The following is a 16,674-nucleotide window of genomic DNA, read 5'->3' as shown; positions in this document are numbered from 1 at the left end:
TCGATATATCGATTTTGATTGTTCCGATCACAGACATTTAGACAATCCATTTATAGTTGATCAACCCTTGCTTTTTGTGCAAAACGATTGATCAGTTTATATTTTGCTAAGTCTATAAAGTAGCTCCATTCACTGGTAATTTTTGTAGTAAGTTTGAAAGACCCCCATCCTACTGAACCCAGATAGCCCTATTTATGAGAATTTCAGCAACAATTCATTACTCTATTTATTTTTGTTTTTTTCACAATAGATATTATTGGTACATATCTAATCTTCTTCATTCATCTAGTTAGTTCTTTTTTGTACTTTAAAAAGTCAGAAGCATATTTTCATTTGTTGTAAAGGGACTTGGACACGACTTGAGATCAAAAATTTAATTTTTATTTTTTATGCATGAAATGGTTTACTGGTGCATTTTAAATGATTGACCAAAATATTGAATGTAAAAGTCAAGTTACAAGCAAGATACAGAGGTAAGAATTGGTTGTTATGTAAACAAAGCTCGAGTCTTATAGTTGTTTACAAAAATATGTAATGTAGAGATTTACCATTTTTTAGACAAAATGACATGTAAAAAACAATTTAAAATAACTCAATATTTTCATAAATACTAGTATCAACAAAAGAAAGATAGATTTGATTGAAACTTACACCAATACAATGAAATTGTAAAAATGACAATATTCGAACTTTGTTTACAAAACAAAGAATTATGAATTCTGTATCTCGCTTATAACTTGATATTTGACTTTCAAATGTTGACATAGCATTAAAAACTTCTATATTTATCAGTATAAACATTGGAAATGGAAAAATAAAATTTTGAAAATTTTAAGCCAAATCGTGTCCAAGTCCCTTTAAGGAACCCCTTTGGGAATTTGTCGAAAAAGTACTAAATTATAGCGTTTTTTCACATATCTAATCTTCTTCATTCATCTAGTTAGTTCTTTTTTGTACTTTAAAAAGTCAGAAGCATATTTTCATTTGTTTTAAACTTGCTCAAAACACAATGTACATATTTATGGATTTCATTTACTAAAGATTTTTTTTTCAGTTAGAATCAGCCAAAGTTTTACTATGTTGATAGATTATTAATTACGTAAAATGACTTTGTGTCTTTACGGTCAAAATAAATCTTTTATGCCCTGTAGTTTCCTCATTTTCTTAAGTATCAGAGGACATGTGTTAGTGTGCGAATACATACCTTGTGCATTTAAGAGCAACTATCTTACGAAGATGAAGTTAAAAGTGTATATGAAAATATTGACGAAAAATAAAAACAAAATCAAATCCAGAAATCGGAAAGTAATTAGGAAAAGAAGGAAATTCAAAAAGAGAACTGTTGCAATAATAACACTCATATTTGATTAAATCGATATATTTAAGATTATTTGATTATACAATATTTTTTAATCATATCCAAGCTGTGTGCAAATAACAAAACAAGTGAAACTATTCTCTGTTTTTAATTTAGTCTGTTTTCTTCAAATAATGTTGGAAATACCGGACTGGCTCCTAAATACTCATCAATCGGGGTGCTGCGAAGTCTAAATCTTTCTCTACAGCCACCTAACCTGGTTCTGAAGACCAGTTTATCATCATTAAAATATGTTTTATGATTCGTTTGTATACTCTACAATGTACTTCTGAAAAATGAACAACGATTCAATAAGAGTGAATTAAGGTATTTTATGCATTTTAAGTACGATATCAAATTTTCTTTATGAAATATTGGTTTCAAACGCACATGTGCAGCTGAAAGTAAATACATGGCAATCCATAGCACACACATACATGAATCAAGACAACACAATGATGATGTTTTTATAATACTAATTTTATTAAAAATAGCATCACATGTTCACGACCAGCGTGCATAGTAAATGAACAAAAAAAACGACAAATTGGATTTGCTCGACAACATACTTTTGTGGTGTAGAATACAATATCTTGACGCAATGTGTTAAAACCACGATACAATTTATCCAGTTCAAATATTTAGCATACCCTGATTTGCTTTTTAAGGATTTTCGTTTCTGATAACATTTGAGATAATGAATTTCATTTCGAAAAAAGAAAAAGAAGTTAAAAATGTCAATTACCCCCTCCCCCTCCCCCCATCCAAAAAAAAAAAATAATAAATACATAAAACTCCCGAAGGTATATTAAAGCAATCAAAAGTAAAACGAGAAATATATCATTGACAGGAAATTTTACGCATATTCGGGTTCCTCGGTTTCGTAATCATATTGAAAATAAGTTGTACTTGGTTGAGTCGGAACAGTTGAGGACTCGGCAGGGACTGCCTGGGAGATCTGTGAGTCGGTGTTAACGTTAGATGTTTCCCTTGTTGCAAAACTAGTCACATGGTTTTGTACTGTCGAACTAGAAGTCGTCTGGGAGAGGGTTGAGAGAAGCTTCTGACGTATTAAATATTCAAGAGTAGCTCGTGCGTCTCCAAGGAAACGAATTTGATGTCCAGTCCCACTTCCTGTGTGTTGCGCTACTCCCTGTCGGTTGAGAAGTACATACTGTGTATTTGAAGGGTGGTTATCTGTATTCAGAGCATTCCCCACCGAGCTGGACGACCTAGGGGTAGGTGGCGTTCGGATGGGCTGGGGATTCTGTGGCTGGAAAACAGGCGTACTGGCGATCTGTGTTGAGGGGCTATTCTTGAACAAAACGTTGATAACTTTAGTAGGTTGTCCCCCTTTTCCTGGGATCCTTAGCTTTAGGCCTCGCTGGCTCTTTAGTACAATGTTTGGCTGTCCGTGAGTCTGAATTGACACTGTCCTACTGTGGGGGTCGATCTGGATTTTCTTCATTGGACTGGGAGCTTTACGGACGCTATGGAATTGAGCTGGATTGCGCATGCGCGTTAGTAATTGTTGCACGCGAGTACGCTGTTGGTTGATTTCCTGTTGTCGGCTGATGGTTGTCGCTCTTTGGTCATGTACCTGTTATGAAATAACAATAACGCGAATAACTATCAATTTAAGATGAGGTTGATTTGAAGATATATCAAAACAACAAGAATGAATTGCTTTCGATTGTATGTTGAAAATGAAGTAGATATATAGTATTGCCAAACATATTAACTCCTTCTGCAAAACTGGTTGTCTGCATGATAACAAGAAAAGGAATCTTGGCTCCATTTGCAATAATTTTTTTGTTTATATGGACAAGGATTTGAATTTTCGATTCTCTCTCTTATTCTTCCTATATATTATTCAATCTTAAGGCATTTTTAACAAATAACCCATCATATCAAACTTAGTTATTTGGAATATTATATAAAACTAAATAAGTGTGATAAAATGCAAAAAAAAATCTTTTCTTTAAATTTTTTCCAGGTCTTAATAGAGAGCTCTTCTTCGTTAGGAATTTAAAATAGTCTAAAATGGCAACGATCATTGAACCATCCTTAATACAGTACTGCAATATCAGCGGATAAAAAAAAGAAGCCGATTTCTAATCAAAGCAAAATCCCACATGTCTTATTTGTTTTTATTGTAATATTCTCTAATCTCATTTTTTTCAGGTCCGTGGTATTAATTTAAACAAATTTACGAGTTGTTATAATTATTATTATAATGAAAAAAGCCCCCAAAAAGTAATGTTGACAAATTAAAACTGGAACAAAGTAATTTAAAAGCACATCGTTATATATATTTTCTACAAAGGCACTTTTTTGAATAGTTCCTGTAATACACATTTGAAAACAATACAGTTCAGAAGGTTTGCGATGCAGAAAAAAAATATGCTTATAAAACAGACAATTTTAATTAAAAGTCAAATTAAATTCATCAATTCTATTCCAGTTTCTATAGAAAATATATATTTCTTGAAATGTTTAAATATCATTAATTAGATAAAATTGAAACAAATTTAGTCAAAGAAGATTTATAGAGAGCATTACAATGATTAATTATACTGTATTTCACCTCAAAAGAGTCGATATTTCAATATAAACCATGAAAAATAACAATAAACTTACCGTATTTGGTCTAAACAGATTCCTGGGAGCTGCAAATGCAACAGATACCGAAAAGGCAAGAACGCAAACCATAATGGGATTCATTGTTTAGTTATTGTTTAAAAGAAAAACAACAAAGTTTAGGTCTAACAAAAAGTTACGAGTGTCTGCGTCTTGCTTTGTTTTCGAAAAAAAATTCCTTCTTTCAGTTTGAAAGAAGGACGAAAAAAGAGACCTTAATATCGAAAATGTTTAGCTAACTTCCAGACACAATAAGATTTTTATCTTATATAAGGAAGGAGGCATTAATTATCGATTGAATTTGACGTAATCAGCAATAACTGTTGGTGGTTTGTTTGTTGTGTTACGTAATATTATTTTGATTACATGGATGACCACTTGACCTGAATAAAACGGTTAAATATAGATGTGTTTATATCGTTGTAATAATAATAATCTATTAATGACCATATAATGACATTGTTTTTAGAAGGCCCAGTAAATAAGCGTTGCAACACTGTGTTAAGGTGATCATGAACAACAAACATGCGCTCAATTTGATTTTGGTATGAACCAGATATACAAACTAAAGCCAAAATCAGGATTTCGAAAAGAAGGAGGAGTAATTATTCATTATTACTAATTTTGACACTGGTTAGAAAAAAAACTAACCGTCAATATATAAAATAAAGTCAACGATTACATTTTGAAAGATAATATTCCAAAGGTAGTGAAGAAATATAAAATTGAATATGTAATCATACAATTGAAATAACCCAATTAATCGTATCATTAATTAAATTGGTGATAACGAACAGTGTTCAAATTCGAGCCAACACGGACCTCTACAAAATCAGAGGTAGGACCAGGTGCCATGGAGGAGTGAGCATCCTCTGCTGACTGGTCACACCCGCCGTGTGCTCTTTGTCGTAATTGGGAAAAGGAAAAAAATCCGTAGACAAATCGGTGAATGATAATGACATAACAATAAGTTTAAAAAAAACGTCAGTCAGCCTACGACCAAGTGGAAGATTGTATTTGCTGACAATGTCGTTTTATTGACCATAGAACGTATTAAAGTTCCTAATATATTCATAAAATAAGTTTATTAAATGACTTCAATCGATACTGTTTGTTTTATCAACTTGCTTAACAGTAGCTTGCCTCGTTTTATAAATTGTTTATAAGTAAAGCATGCCGTGTGTATCGAATCAACTGAGATACAAAAACTGCATAAACATACTTAAGTAGAGAAAGTTGACGATGGAAAAATTGAAGTCATCCCATTTATCATAGAGTTTTCTTATTAGGTTATCATTATTGTCTTTATCTAGTAAAATATCTAAATGTGAAACAGATGACTCACACTTTGTGGTGTATTCTATTTCAAGTTCACGGGGATATATCGAGTCGACGGAAGTATGGAAATCAAAATTGATAACTGATAAAACGTCGTCAATGTACCTGAATGTTGAGTCGAAGTCCACAACGAGTGATTTATTTTTTTACGTACACGTTTTTGATAAAATTCTGCTTCATAAGAATACAAAAATAGGTCTGCTAACAAAGGGGCACAATTGGTACCCATGGGAATTCAGAATTTAGAATAATTGTGTACAAGGGTTATTTCGGTTACATTTATTAATTAAAAATACGTCGTCGATATACCTGGTTGTGGATTTTTTTTTAATGTACAAGTCTTTAAATAAATTGAATTCTAGTTCTAGGTTCAATGTTTTAAAAAGTTCCTAAGTGTTGTTGTACATGAACATTCGAAATAATCTTTTAAACGTTAATTAATTTAATCATGTTTTGAATTTTAAATATTGTGCAATCAACCTGTACAAATAAGAAAAAAATAAAACAACCTTTTTCCTGAAAAAGGGGCAGAAAACCTAACATCCTACCAGAAAAAAACCCACATAAATAAACTCCCAAAATTTAAAAACAATCTCAGAATAAAAAGATTAGGAGTAATAATATTAATAATAATAACAATAATCATCATCATATTTTTAAAAGAAACATGTACAAGAAAGAAATAAATAAAATGTAATTGTAAAATGCTCTCATTGTAATCAGCAAAATTATGAATAAAATCTAACAAGCTAACAACAAGACACTTGTTGTGTCTTAACACATCATTGTGAAGGTAAATCTTCACTGCTTACACGTGTTTTATCACCCCTGGTAAAAAGATAATGTTTTGCACTGCGCATGCCCCGAGGGTTAGATGTGAAGACTAGTTGTACATGATTAATGGCTCATTAACCTGCCAATCTTGTATGTTTCTATTGATATGATGTTGCGCTTCGCTTTCTGAATGAATGGTAGGGAACGTGATATGATTAATGCGCATGAATCAAGCATTGATTGTGCGGTTTAATGGCGGATTTATTATTATCAAATCAAAGCGAGATAACTCCCACTCGTGCTGTACTTGTTTGAATCAATATTATATTTGTTTTTAATATGAATACGTTATGTCCACAACACTTGTTAACACATTGTGGGCGCTCATTAATGATATCTGAATTTGCAAATACAGTTCAAAAAAAAATTCCAATAACTTTAGTTTCAGCATTTTGAAACAAAAGCTTTTTTGAAGGTTCTATTTTGATCTTTTTTTGTGCATAAAATGACAATTTTACCTCAGTTGAAATGGTGAATAATTAAGAGAGAAATAACATTATTACATTTTTATTACACAGTAATATAAACACATAACAGTCAGACGTTGATACATTTTGATTTAAGTTTGATTTAAAATAAGGAACAAAGCAAAATGAATTTTTTATGCTGGTTTTGATTTCAATATTTATGATTAAATTATCTGTATTTTTTTTTTGGGGGGGGGGGGGGAGAAAGTGAGCACGTCATTATTTTAGCTGACATTTGAAAAAACTGTGACTTTGTATTGTGAATCTGTTTGGTTTCTAAACACATTTATTTTGTGTTAGAGAACTGATAAAACTAATGGAATTTTCACTTCATCTATAATATTTTGTTAACAATTGCATATATATTGAAAAGGTAAAAATAGTTTTTCTTGGTTAAAAAAGCCGGAGAAAAATTGCAATTGAATAATATGTAAAAAAAAATAAAATAAAAGACATGAACAAGTAAAAGTAAAATAAAAAAAAATATATAAAATAAAAATAATTTTATAAAGTTCCAACGAAACTTACAATAATAATAAAAAAAGAAACACATACTTTAAAGTAACAAATAGAAAACAATATGCATATGAAACAAACAAACTCATCTGATTAAAAAAAACTATCAAACCTAAAATTGAATAAAACAAACCTAATAACAACCCCCTCCTAAGAAATGCAAACACACAACAAATCCATTTTATAGTAAACATCTTAAAAGAGATTATATTTTAATCATCCAAACTTCCTGGCCGTATATTTAAAAGTTGATTTTAATTTTTATGACCATACGTTATCTGCTTTTTACAAATTATAATTCTTTTCTATAAATATTTCAAAATTTGTTTTTGTCAAAACATGTTAATATTCACGGTGTTCATTCGAATGGTGTATATGATTATTTTCAAATGGAAAAAAATCCAACAAAAATATATTTTTGTATTCGTAATGAAGTCTTAAAATTAATAAAAAAAATAATAAATTAGTAATTAATACATCAAGCACATGTATAAATGAATATCCAATTCTTTTATACTGAAACAAACACAAAACAAAATGTTAAAACAATTTTGCATTATTTACAGATTTTTCAGAATCGTTATATGTCTTCTCGTTCAATATGATCTCACCGATCAAAAACTGTCCTTGATCTATATAATAGCAATAAATCACTGTAAAGTTCAGAATTACAACAATTCTGACACCTTTAAAACGTAGGAGACTTGTCCATTTATTATATAGCAGGCAGGGATTAGTGTAACTGTCCAGGAAAGACAAATAATTCAGTGACCTGGACTGGACCCCTACAGAAATCGATAAAGAATTAATTATAGACTTGCCGTGTCTGGTAGACTATACATGGATCTTTGACATATGTACGTCACGGATGTGATGCATCTTATTTACATAAAATCGTTTTTGTTATGAATATTGTATAAATCCCCAACCTTCCCTCGTAAAAAAAATCCAACCGAAAAATGACCTGTCGTGCAGACAACACACGCGGCGATTGACCCAGCCATTGAAACTGGAAAAAAAAGTGAGTCGGCATAGTCATCCTTTGGTAGGTTAGTGCGACTCTTTTTCAAGCCTTTGTGAAACCGGAAGAAAACCCATAAGAAAGATATTATTTTTGACAGTATTGGACCACATTTTTCCAAGCAGCCATATTGGAAGAAAAAGTGCACGTGGCGCAAACGACAAGGAGGTAGGTAGCCCTTACGAGGCCATTTATGTAAAATTGCACACACTCTAGCATGCACGGCCATCAGATAGAGACTTACACCTAATTGTCCTAAATCACATTAACGCTCTAGATAGAGGTTCGCTGTCGACACTCTCATTAACAGAACGTGGCCAAGACAGTTCGGGTTCTCGTTTCTTAAAAGTGACCTCGATGGCCCACTGTTTTAACTTAGAGCGCGCTGTTTGGGAGTGATTTAACTGATTTATTTCGTTTTGGTTTCAGTTGTTCCAATCTTTACGATGGATTTATTCCGAATTATTGTGATCTGCTTCTGGGCTACAGTATTATATGTTGAAGCCAACCATAGGCACGGACAGGTAAAAAATAATAGCACCTTAATCTGAAATAATTATGGTGGTATGGGATATCTGTCCATATTGATGTGGATAAAAGCACACTATAGTCAAAACACTTTCACTGGCTTAGAAATTTAAAATTGAATGTTTAACTTAAAAATACCCTTTTAAAATATTGGAAAAAATAAAAAAAATCTATTAAAATCCCAAGCGGGATTCGAACTAATTACTGACAGATTCGTAGTGTTCGCTATATTTACGATGCTATGTACTACGCTATAAGGTGACAACTTTGGAAAAGAAATTGTTTAAAAAATTGCACGTGAATTAATTGTTTATCTCAATCAAATGTACGTCACAATATGGCAGTATCCCATACCAGCTTAAATTATATTCAATGTTTACTTGTCTAACTTCTTTTGTGTTTATGCACAAGTATTACTGCGCATGGTATTCATTTAAATTTACCTAAGGGAGGCGTGATGGTCCACACATTAACTATATGATCTAGATTAAACTTTTTAATAAAATCATCTTAGCTTTAAATTGCTGATAGGTACTTTTGATTTTAGATCGTAAACTTCTACATGACATTGCATAAAATATTTGGCACACACATAATGCTTTAGACGTATTTTTATTTTAAATTTAATTTCGTTTATTGATTTTTTATCAAATAAATACAAAAGCAGTCTAAAATATACTGATAATGTAAAATTCAACATTATTCGTTACAAGTGGAAAACAAAGAGAAAGTTGTGGAACACAATTATATACAATTATCTGCAACTATAAAAGATTTAGTTCTAAACTAAAATCATCCGTGTTAAATTCTGGAATAGTTCACAAGGTTGCCTGCAAAATCACTATTTCGAACAAATGTAAATACTGGTGTATCAGTCATGAACAACAATACCTCTGCCTATATTATTTCTAAGTAGATGATATATTTCATGTAAAAGGATGTGGTTGATGTGTAATGATTAGAATCAATAAACTCATATCTTCGCGGACTAAAGACGACTCGTTGTGCTGTCCAAAACCAGGAAAGAATATCCAAATATTTGTCATGTTTTTGTCATTAAGTCGTCAAAGAGCAATTAAGGTCGTGTGGGATCCTTTGCGCTGTGTAGTCGTACCAACTTGCTGAGGTTCACGGATCAATCTTGTTCCCACTGTTGTCCCAAAGTGTCGCAGTAATCATGATTTTTAATTTTACGACCAAATCCTTTATTTTACAATCGCTCATTTTGCGTGTATGTTGGTTCGAGTCCACTTTACGGCGATGAAAAAGAACTTATTCCCCTTGAACGTGATAAATTGTAAACCGCCAGCATCTGAAGCAATTCATAAACAACTAGATAATAGTCCCTATTCATTATAGATTTAGTATAAAAGACAGATACCGTTTTTTTATACCGATAAATTCCTAGTTGGATTCAATTGATGAATCATAAAGTATTGTAAATGACTCATAAACAATATATATTTTAAACTAATATGCAGCTGTACCGTAAACATCTATGTAATCTTATTTCTTTAAGAAAACTTATCAGTGGAGTGATTGACTTACAGAATACTTACTAAAGTCGCTGATTGAGATGAGATTAACTGGACCTCACCCTTGTACACATGTTTAAAAATGAAGTTAACTGAGCTATCACTGAAACGTTTCCTTTTCTTCTGTCATTTCTCTTAAAGCAAAATGAGCTGTATGTTTTTAGGATTTTTTTTCTGCAAAAATGCTAGCATGATTAGTCTGCATGTAACTTAAACTCTTATGATAAATAAAATTTGAAAGAATCACTAATGTCGTTAGAAAAAAAAATCTCTATTAAGGAATATACAGCGGATAATTCAATTTTGCTTCAATTGAGGCTTCTTTACGGCTTTTCCAATAATGATATGTCTAACAGAACTTTAAAAACCATGATGTTTTTGTCAATTTAGTAGAAAATAACATTTTAGTAAAAAAATATTTCAGCATGAAAAGTGCAACTGATATTGCTTCCTTCTGTACGCTAAACGAATGTGTAGCCTACACAGGGTTGGAAGGTCTTTATCTCCACAAACACTCTTTTCATATAATTTAAAAAACGAAACGTTTCGATATAACGCTGGATATTATATCCCTTTTTAATCGTCTTTAGTCAAGTTGAAAACATTTTTTTGTTCAAAGGTTAAATATTGTTTTAAGTCTTTGAATCCCGTTCTTAAAACATTGATAGACAGTAAAATCATTTGTAAACCTTGTTCACTTCTTCAAAGCCCTAAAATTTAGACGACCTTTAATTTTTTTTGAAGCAGTAACTAAGGTGTCGGCAAGTTTAAATAAACTATCATATAAATTATTGATTGCGTTGACCTAGTTGCATATAATTGACACTAAAAATACTGTGGAATCGTCATTGTTCGTTGGGGAACAAATGTTCATGGCATTAGTGGATAACCCTTGCTTACGAATTTACAGCCCCACGAACGTATTTATATAAAGGTATTTACTTAATACTTATTAAAAGTATTTTGAACCTGCTACCAACAAAATTATGCACCCGTGATCCACGAAAAGTTTGGCTGCCCACGAACATTGATCCCCACGAATTAAAACGATTTAACAGTAAAAAACATAGATTTGAAAGAAAAAAAATAAAAGTAAGGTACATTGTAAATATCGAACAACTTCTCTACCAATTCAGCGGAAAGTTAGTTCCAAAACGAGTCCATTTCTTCTAAACAGTATCAAAGATTTTCATATTTTAAGTTTTGAGTTTTTTCTAAACAGATTTCATATTAGGATTTAAAATCAAATGTTTTAAATCTATTTTCTAAAGTAGATTACAACGAAACTCTTTTGGAAAGTTATACTTGCTAATAAAGTAATGACAAACGTTTTTTTTTTGTTTTTTTTTTAAATAAAATTGAATTTTTTTTTTCTAATCTCTACTCATCTCAAATATTTAAGTGAAACTTAATCACTACCAGAACTAATTTAAACAATTATTTTTCAAGATCAAAAATGATTTTCATTCAAATCAAATTTGATTTTTTTTAGCTATGCAATTTTTATTTAACGAGTTTATGTTCAATGTATCGTTTTATCCTTAAAGCAGAAGTTATTTTGGCAGTTTAATTAAAAGGGACTCTTGAATGCAATGGTGAATAACACCAATTTAAATATTCCTTCAGTGTATTTACTCTGTAAAAACATGCATAATTTATGAAATGTTATATATTTAAAGAAAAAAAACCTTATGAAATAATTAAAATTGAATTACACTTGTATTACGTACATGTAACAAGTGGTTTAGGTTGCAGATTTCAATCATTTTACCATTTTATTTTATATTTAAGGATGTAAATTATTGATACGTATACAAATAAATTGGGATAAGATTGAACTTATTATTTCAATCAGGATTATATATCTATAAAAATTTGATTATTTCATGTTGTTTCTACGTATAATTTGAGTGTTTAGTGGGTCCTTGCATGATTCAACGATATATGTAGATTCCACGTATAATTAAAACCACTGTGAACGGTAGATCAACAACAAATTGTATAAACCATGAATGAAAGAATTTTACAATATCTGATAATGTGGATAATTCAAAATATTATTTTTCTATCTTGGGAAAATATGAATAAGATAAAAACCAGTTTTGTTCATTATATTGAATGCAACTCCTGTGTCTTGAGTAAACATGTAATAGTTATTATTTTTTTTTTGAAAATTCGCAATACTTTTTTCCGAACAAAATAGTTTATTCACCTTTAAATATCACTCAGATGTACATGTTACAGGGAGGCCATAATTCACAGAAAATCGGGTTAGTAAAGCGACGTCCGCTGTCTAAATCTCAGTCACAGATAAAGTTGATAAAAACTGATCTGAAAGAGAAACAGGTTTATGATACCACGAACTATAAAATTTCATATCTGGATGGCACCTTGAGGCCTGGCCTATGCCCTCAACCTATCAATTATCACTGGCACATTTGTTTCTCACTGTGCATTTCGTCAGGTGCTAAAAGGTAAAACTAGGTCAACGGGTCAGTGAAATAAATGATGAAATAAAGTGCAAGGTTTCGTGGCCGTTGTGGTATATTAAATTTCTTATGAAAAATATCACAGTATTCAGACATTTTTATTTATACATTCTTTATTTGCGTGGCTATGAAGCGAAAAGAAAACTCACTATTTATGTGTTGGCCAAGCGAATTATTTCATAAATTTCCTTTTACCTGGATTTTGTTGTTGTTGAAATTTTGAATTGTCAAAATTAATGCTCATCTTATTTTTTGTCACTTAAAATAAGTTAAAACCGTGTTAAAATCTAATTTTAGTATATCATCGGTAAAATCACCATTAATCCTTAAAAATGTATTTATCTTGTTTAAGTTTCTACAGAAAGAGATTCTTTTTAAGTTTTTAAGAATTTTAAACAAACAAAATTAAGAAAAAAACCCCCAAGAAATTAAGACAATAACACTTTTAAAATACCTTTCTAAATACCACCGTAAAAATCCAACCAACATGCATATAGGTCGTACTGTGTAGAGCTCTAAAACTGTGTTTAGAACCTTACCCTTAAATTAACTATTTTTTAAAACAAATAAAAACTATCTTAATAACAATTAACATACAATTTTATTGTTTACATCGTTCAAACTGGTACTAGCATCAACTATGCTATCTCTGTTACCTTATCGTTTAAAATGATATTATCCATTTGATGAAACTTATATCCTGTTTAGTCCGATATTGGACTCCAAATATGGAAGGATCCATTCATATCGTGATACAGCTTAATATTTTCTTGATGATAAATAAAATGAACCAACGTCTTATGTTTACTGCTTTTATTTATAAGTCTAAATATGACTGATCGTCCAGTGTAGGCTAAAAAACCAGATTTTTCATAGACATTTACTTGCCTTTTTATATTTAAAGGACAATTTTACTGAAAAATCAAAACAGGCAATGTAAAAGCTGATATGCTGGAGAATACAACATGGTTTTTTTTTTTTTATTAAAAAAGGAATAAATCACATACATTATTTTTGAAACATCGTAAAATTTGAAAATTGTATCATAGAAACAATGAATTTGAATATGATGAGAAGGCAATAAGTCGATTTAATGGCCACATTTGGCTGTATTCTTTAGATGAAAAGTTTTGTATAAAGTATAAACAATAGTTTAATTTTAAAGCTGATTATTTGGATGTTTTCTTTTCGAAATGATAGTTTATGGCCAAAAATGTTAAGTTTAAAAGTTAAGGTATATCTGATGGTTAGTTTGTTGACCATCCAACCTCCTTGAAAAAAATCGATGGTACAAAGATGAAAAGAAAAACCCCACAACATATCGGTGTTACTAAGCTATATCGAAATATTGTTTTAAAAAAGTAAAGAGTAATTTTATTCATAAAATGTTTTTACAATTTCGTAATGTTTTCACCAATCAATGCTCTAGCTTACAAAATTGATGAAACAGAATATCATTCATGTTTGGAAAAGAATCTTTGTATTATTATTATTATTATGTTCTTTGGAACATATTTTAACATTTTAACCTCAAATTATTTTTATGTTTCCATAAAATATCATAAAATATGCATTTTCGTGTTATTAGTCAAACATTTTATTGCCATGTCAATTTCATGGCACATATAGCGATGTCTATCAGACAAAAATAGTTCTGCTGATGACTAATTGGCGTAAAATGTCCTTTGATATATGTGACTTTTTGGTCACCAGTCATTATTGCTAGTTTTACTGTTCTTGTAATTGACATGGAATAATGAATAGGGAGATGGATTACACCAAGCAACTAATGTACTCCGTAGAGAAATACCGATATTATGTACTGTTTTAGCATCGTGGTCACTGTTTTATGTTGGTAATAAGGGGCGATGAGCAGAAGATAATAATCATGTACCGTTACTTAAAGCATAATGTGGTTAATATTGTTAAAAAAATAATAAAATTAAACTTTTCTAAGAAATGATAAGGATGAAATTACAGAAAAAAAATTCTCGACATTTCATTAAATCTTTAAAAAATATTGATTTAAAGATGACTAAAACATTGTTAAGTTGACAATTGTGTTTTTGTATCAATAGCACATTAATTGCAATTATGTATTGTTTTTCAGTCATTTTCCTTCAATCAGCGATCGATACGTAACATTGCACCATCCCGATCTGTAAACACGTTTTCTAGCAGACGACCACAATCAACTGTGACACGTCTGAGTACTCGAAATGTACCTCATAGCAGGGGGTCCAGCCAGTTTTTCCGCACACGTGATGGACACCTACGTCTGAGACCAACCTCTACATCGAGGACTTCCGGTATGAGATTTGGGAGGCTAATAAATTCTGGCTTCAGTTCACGAGGAAGTGCATCTGCATCTCGAGCAATGAATTCTGGGATGCACCCACAACAAAGGCATTCTTCTTCCTCTCAATCCTCAGCCAGTAGAATGGTATCCATTCCCAAGGATTTACTGATAAATTTGTTACAAAATGCTAGAAGGTTGAACAGAAATTTCAACTCCAGAAGGGTGGAGCAGCACGTCACTCAGCCAGTCACTCAGCCCTCTGTTATTTTGTCTGTTTCTGCGAACAATCTTGAAAATAGCATATCCAACAACATAGGAAGTCAGCTTCAGAATCTTCTTCGTTGGAACCAAGCCCAGCACGTAATAGAAACGGCAACTCCACAAAGAATCCCTAGCATACCTTCAAGTATTGCGTTCCAGCCATTTGTTGAAGAGCCATTCGGCAACGATCCCCAGTACGTGTTAATGCCAAGTATAAGTCCCCCAGTGATCTTTTCCCCTCCTCACCCAGCCCCAACTTATCGACCCACCAAGTTTGACCTTGCCCTTCAAGCGCATATCCTAGATGAACTTGGTCTTGAACACCTTATAAAAGACATGCCAGACGCAAGTGAGGTACAGCAGCCAAAACCTGAAAAGAAACCACAGAAGAGCAAAAAGACCAAAATTGTCATCAACACCAAGAAAAACAAGAAAGTTCAAAACAACCATCCAAATGTGCAAAAGAAACAACAGTCGAGTGGTATTAACCATCTTATAGCACCAGTGGCCGCAGCAAGTGATCTGGTGGCATCAACGATGAAGCCGATCCGTATTGTGTTAAATAATCACATTCAGAGTGTGCAGACCCAGGCGGTAACCACGCCTGCACCAGGGCCGATAAGTGTCCACAAAAACCAGAAACTTATTATAACCCCTTCGGGGAATTATACCATCCAAAAGGTTCCTCTAGGCAATAGTGGATTTCAGATTGCATAAAGTATAACTTACTAGCGTCGAACAAAATACTTCTTCTTTGTTTGGCAAATATCTGGTGCTGGTGGCATACTCAAAGACAGTGTGCTGAGGCAGGGATATTGCATTAAATATTTTCTATGCCCATTACTGAAATAAAAAACCATCCGAGTAATCCGGTGTATCGCAAGAAAATGAAAGGACAGAGAACAATTTCCCCGTTATATTTTTGCGTCCTCTTAGAGCACCATTCACACACCATTTTGATTTCAATGTGTTGCTCTGTTCGTAGTGAATATTTTTTGTTGTTTTATCGTTGTATTCACGAGGAGAGATGAACCCGTAAAAGAAATGAACTTGTATACACTTGGTGACTAGATATATGGAAGTGTTTGTTTGTGTTCTATGTGTATTCGTGTGAGTGTGTGTTCTATGTGTATTCGTGTGAGTGAGTGTTTGTGTTCTATGTGTATTCGTGTGAGTGTGTGTTCTATGTGTATTCGTGTGAGTGTGTGTTTGTGTTCTATGTGTATTCGTGTGAGTGTGTGTTTGTGTGTATTCGTGTGAGTGTGTGTTCTATGTGTATTCGTGTGAGTGTGTGTTTGTGTTCTATGTGTATTCGTGGGAGTGTGTGTTCTATGTGTATTCGTGTGAGTGTGTGTTTGTGTTCTATGTGTATTCGTGGGAGTGTGTGTT

The 16,674-nt window shown here is 31.9% G+C and overlaps 1 protein-coding gene across 2 annotated transcripts; it reads left to right on the top strand.

Moving 5' to 3' along the window:
* Positions 1–7,965: 7,965 nt before the first annotated feature.
* LOC105322658 (uncharacterized) lies at positions 7,966–16,257 on the top strand. 2 transcript variants are annotated; one of them, XM_011421502.4, is made up of 3 exons: positions 7,966–8,341; positions 8,603–8,697; positions 14,836–16,257. In XM_011421502.4, exons 2-3 carry the CDS (start codon positions 8,620–8,622, stop codon positions 16,000–16,002), a joined length of 1,245 nt encoding a protein of 414 aa, XP_011419804.3. In that variant the 5' UTR covers positions 7,966–8,341; positions 8,603–8,619; the 3' UTR covers positions 16,003–16,257. The 2 variants fall into 2 exon arrangements, with proteins under 2 accessions (XP_011419804.3, XP_065930531.1); XM_066074459.1 differs by lacking the exon at positions 7,966–8,341 and having other exon boundaries at positions 8,392–8,697.
* The last annotated feature ends 417 nt before the right edge of the window (positions 16,258–16,674 follow it).

This window comes from Magallana gigas, chromosome 1 (assembly GCF_963853765.1).
Source record: "Magallana gigas chromosome 1, xbMagGiga1.1, whole genome shotgun sequence".
In the NCBI taxonomy this organism is placed as follows: Eukaryota; Metazoa; Mollusca; class Bivalvia; order Ostreida; family Ostreidae; genus Magallana; species Magallana gigas.
This window is presented reverse-complemented; position numbering and strand designations above follow the sequence as displayed.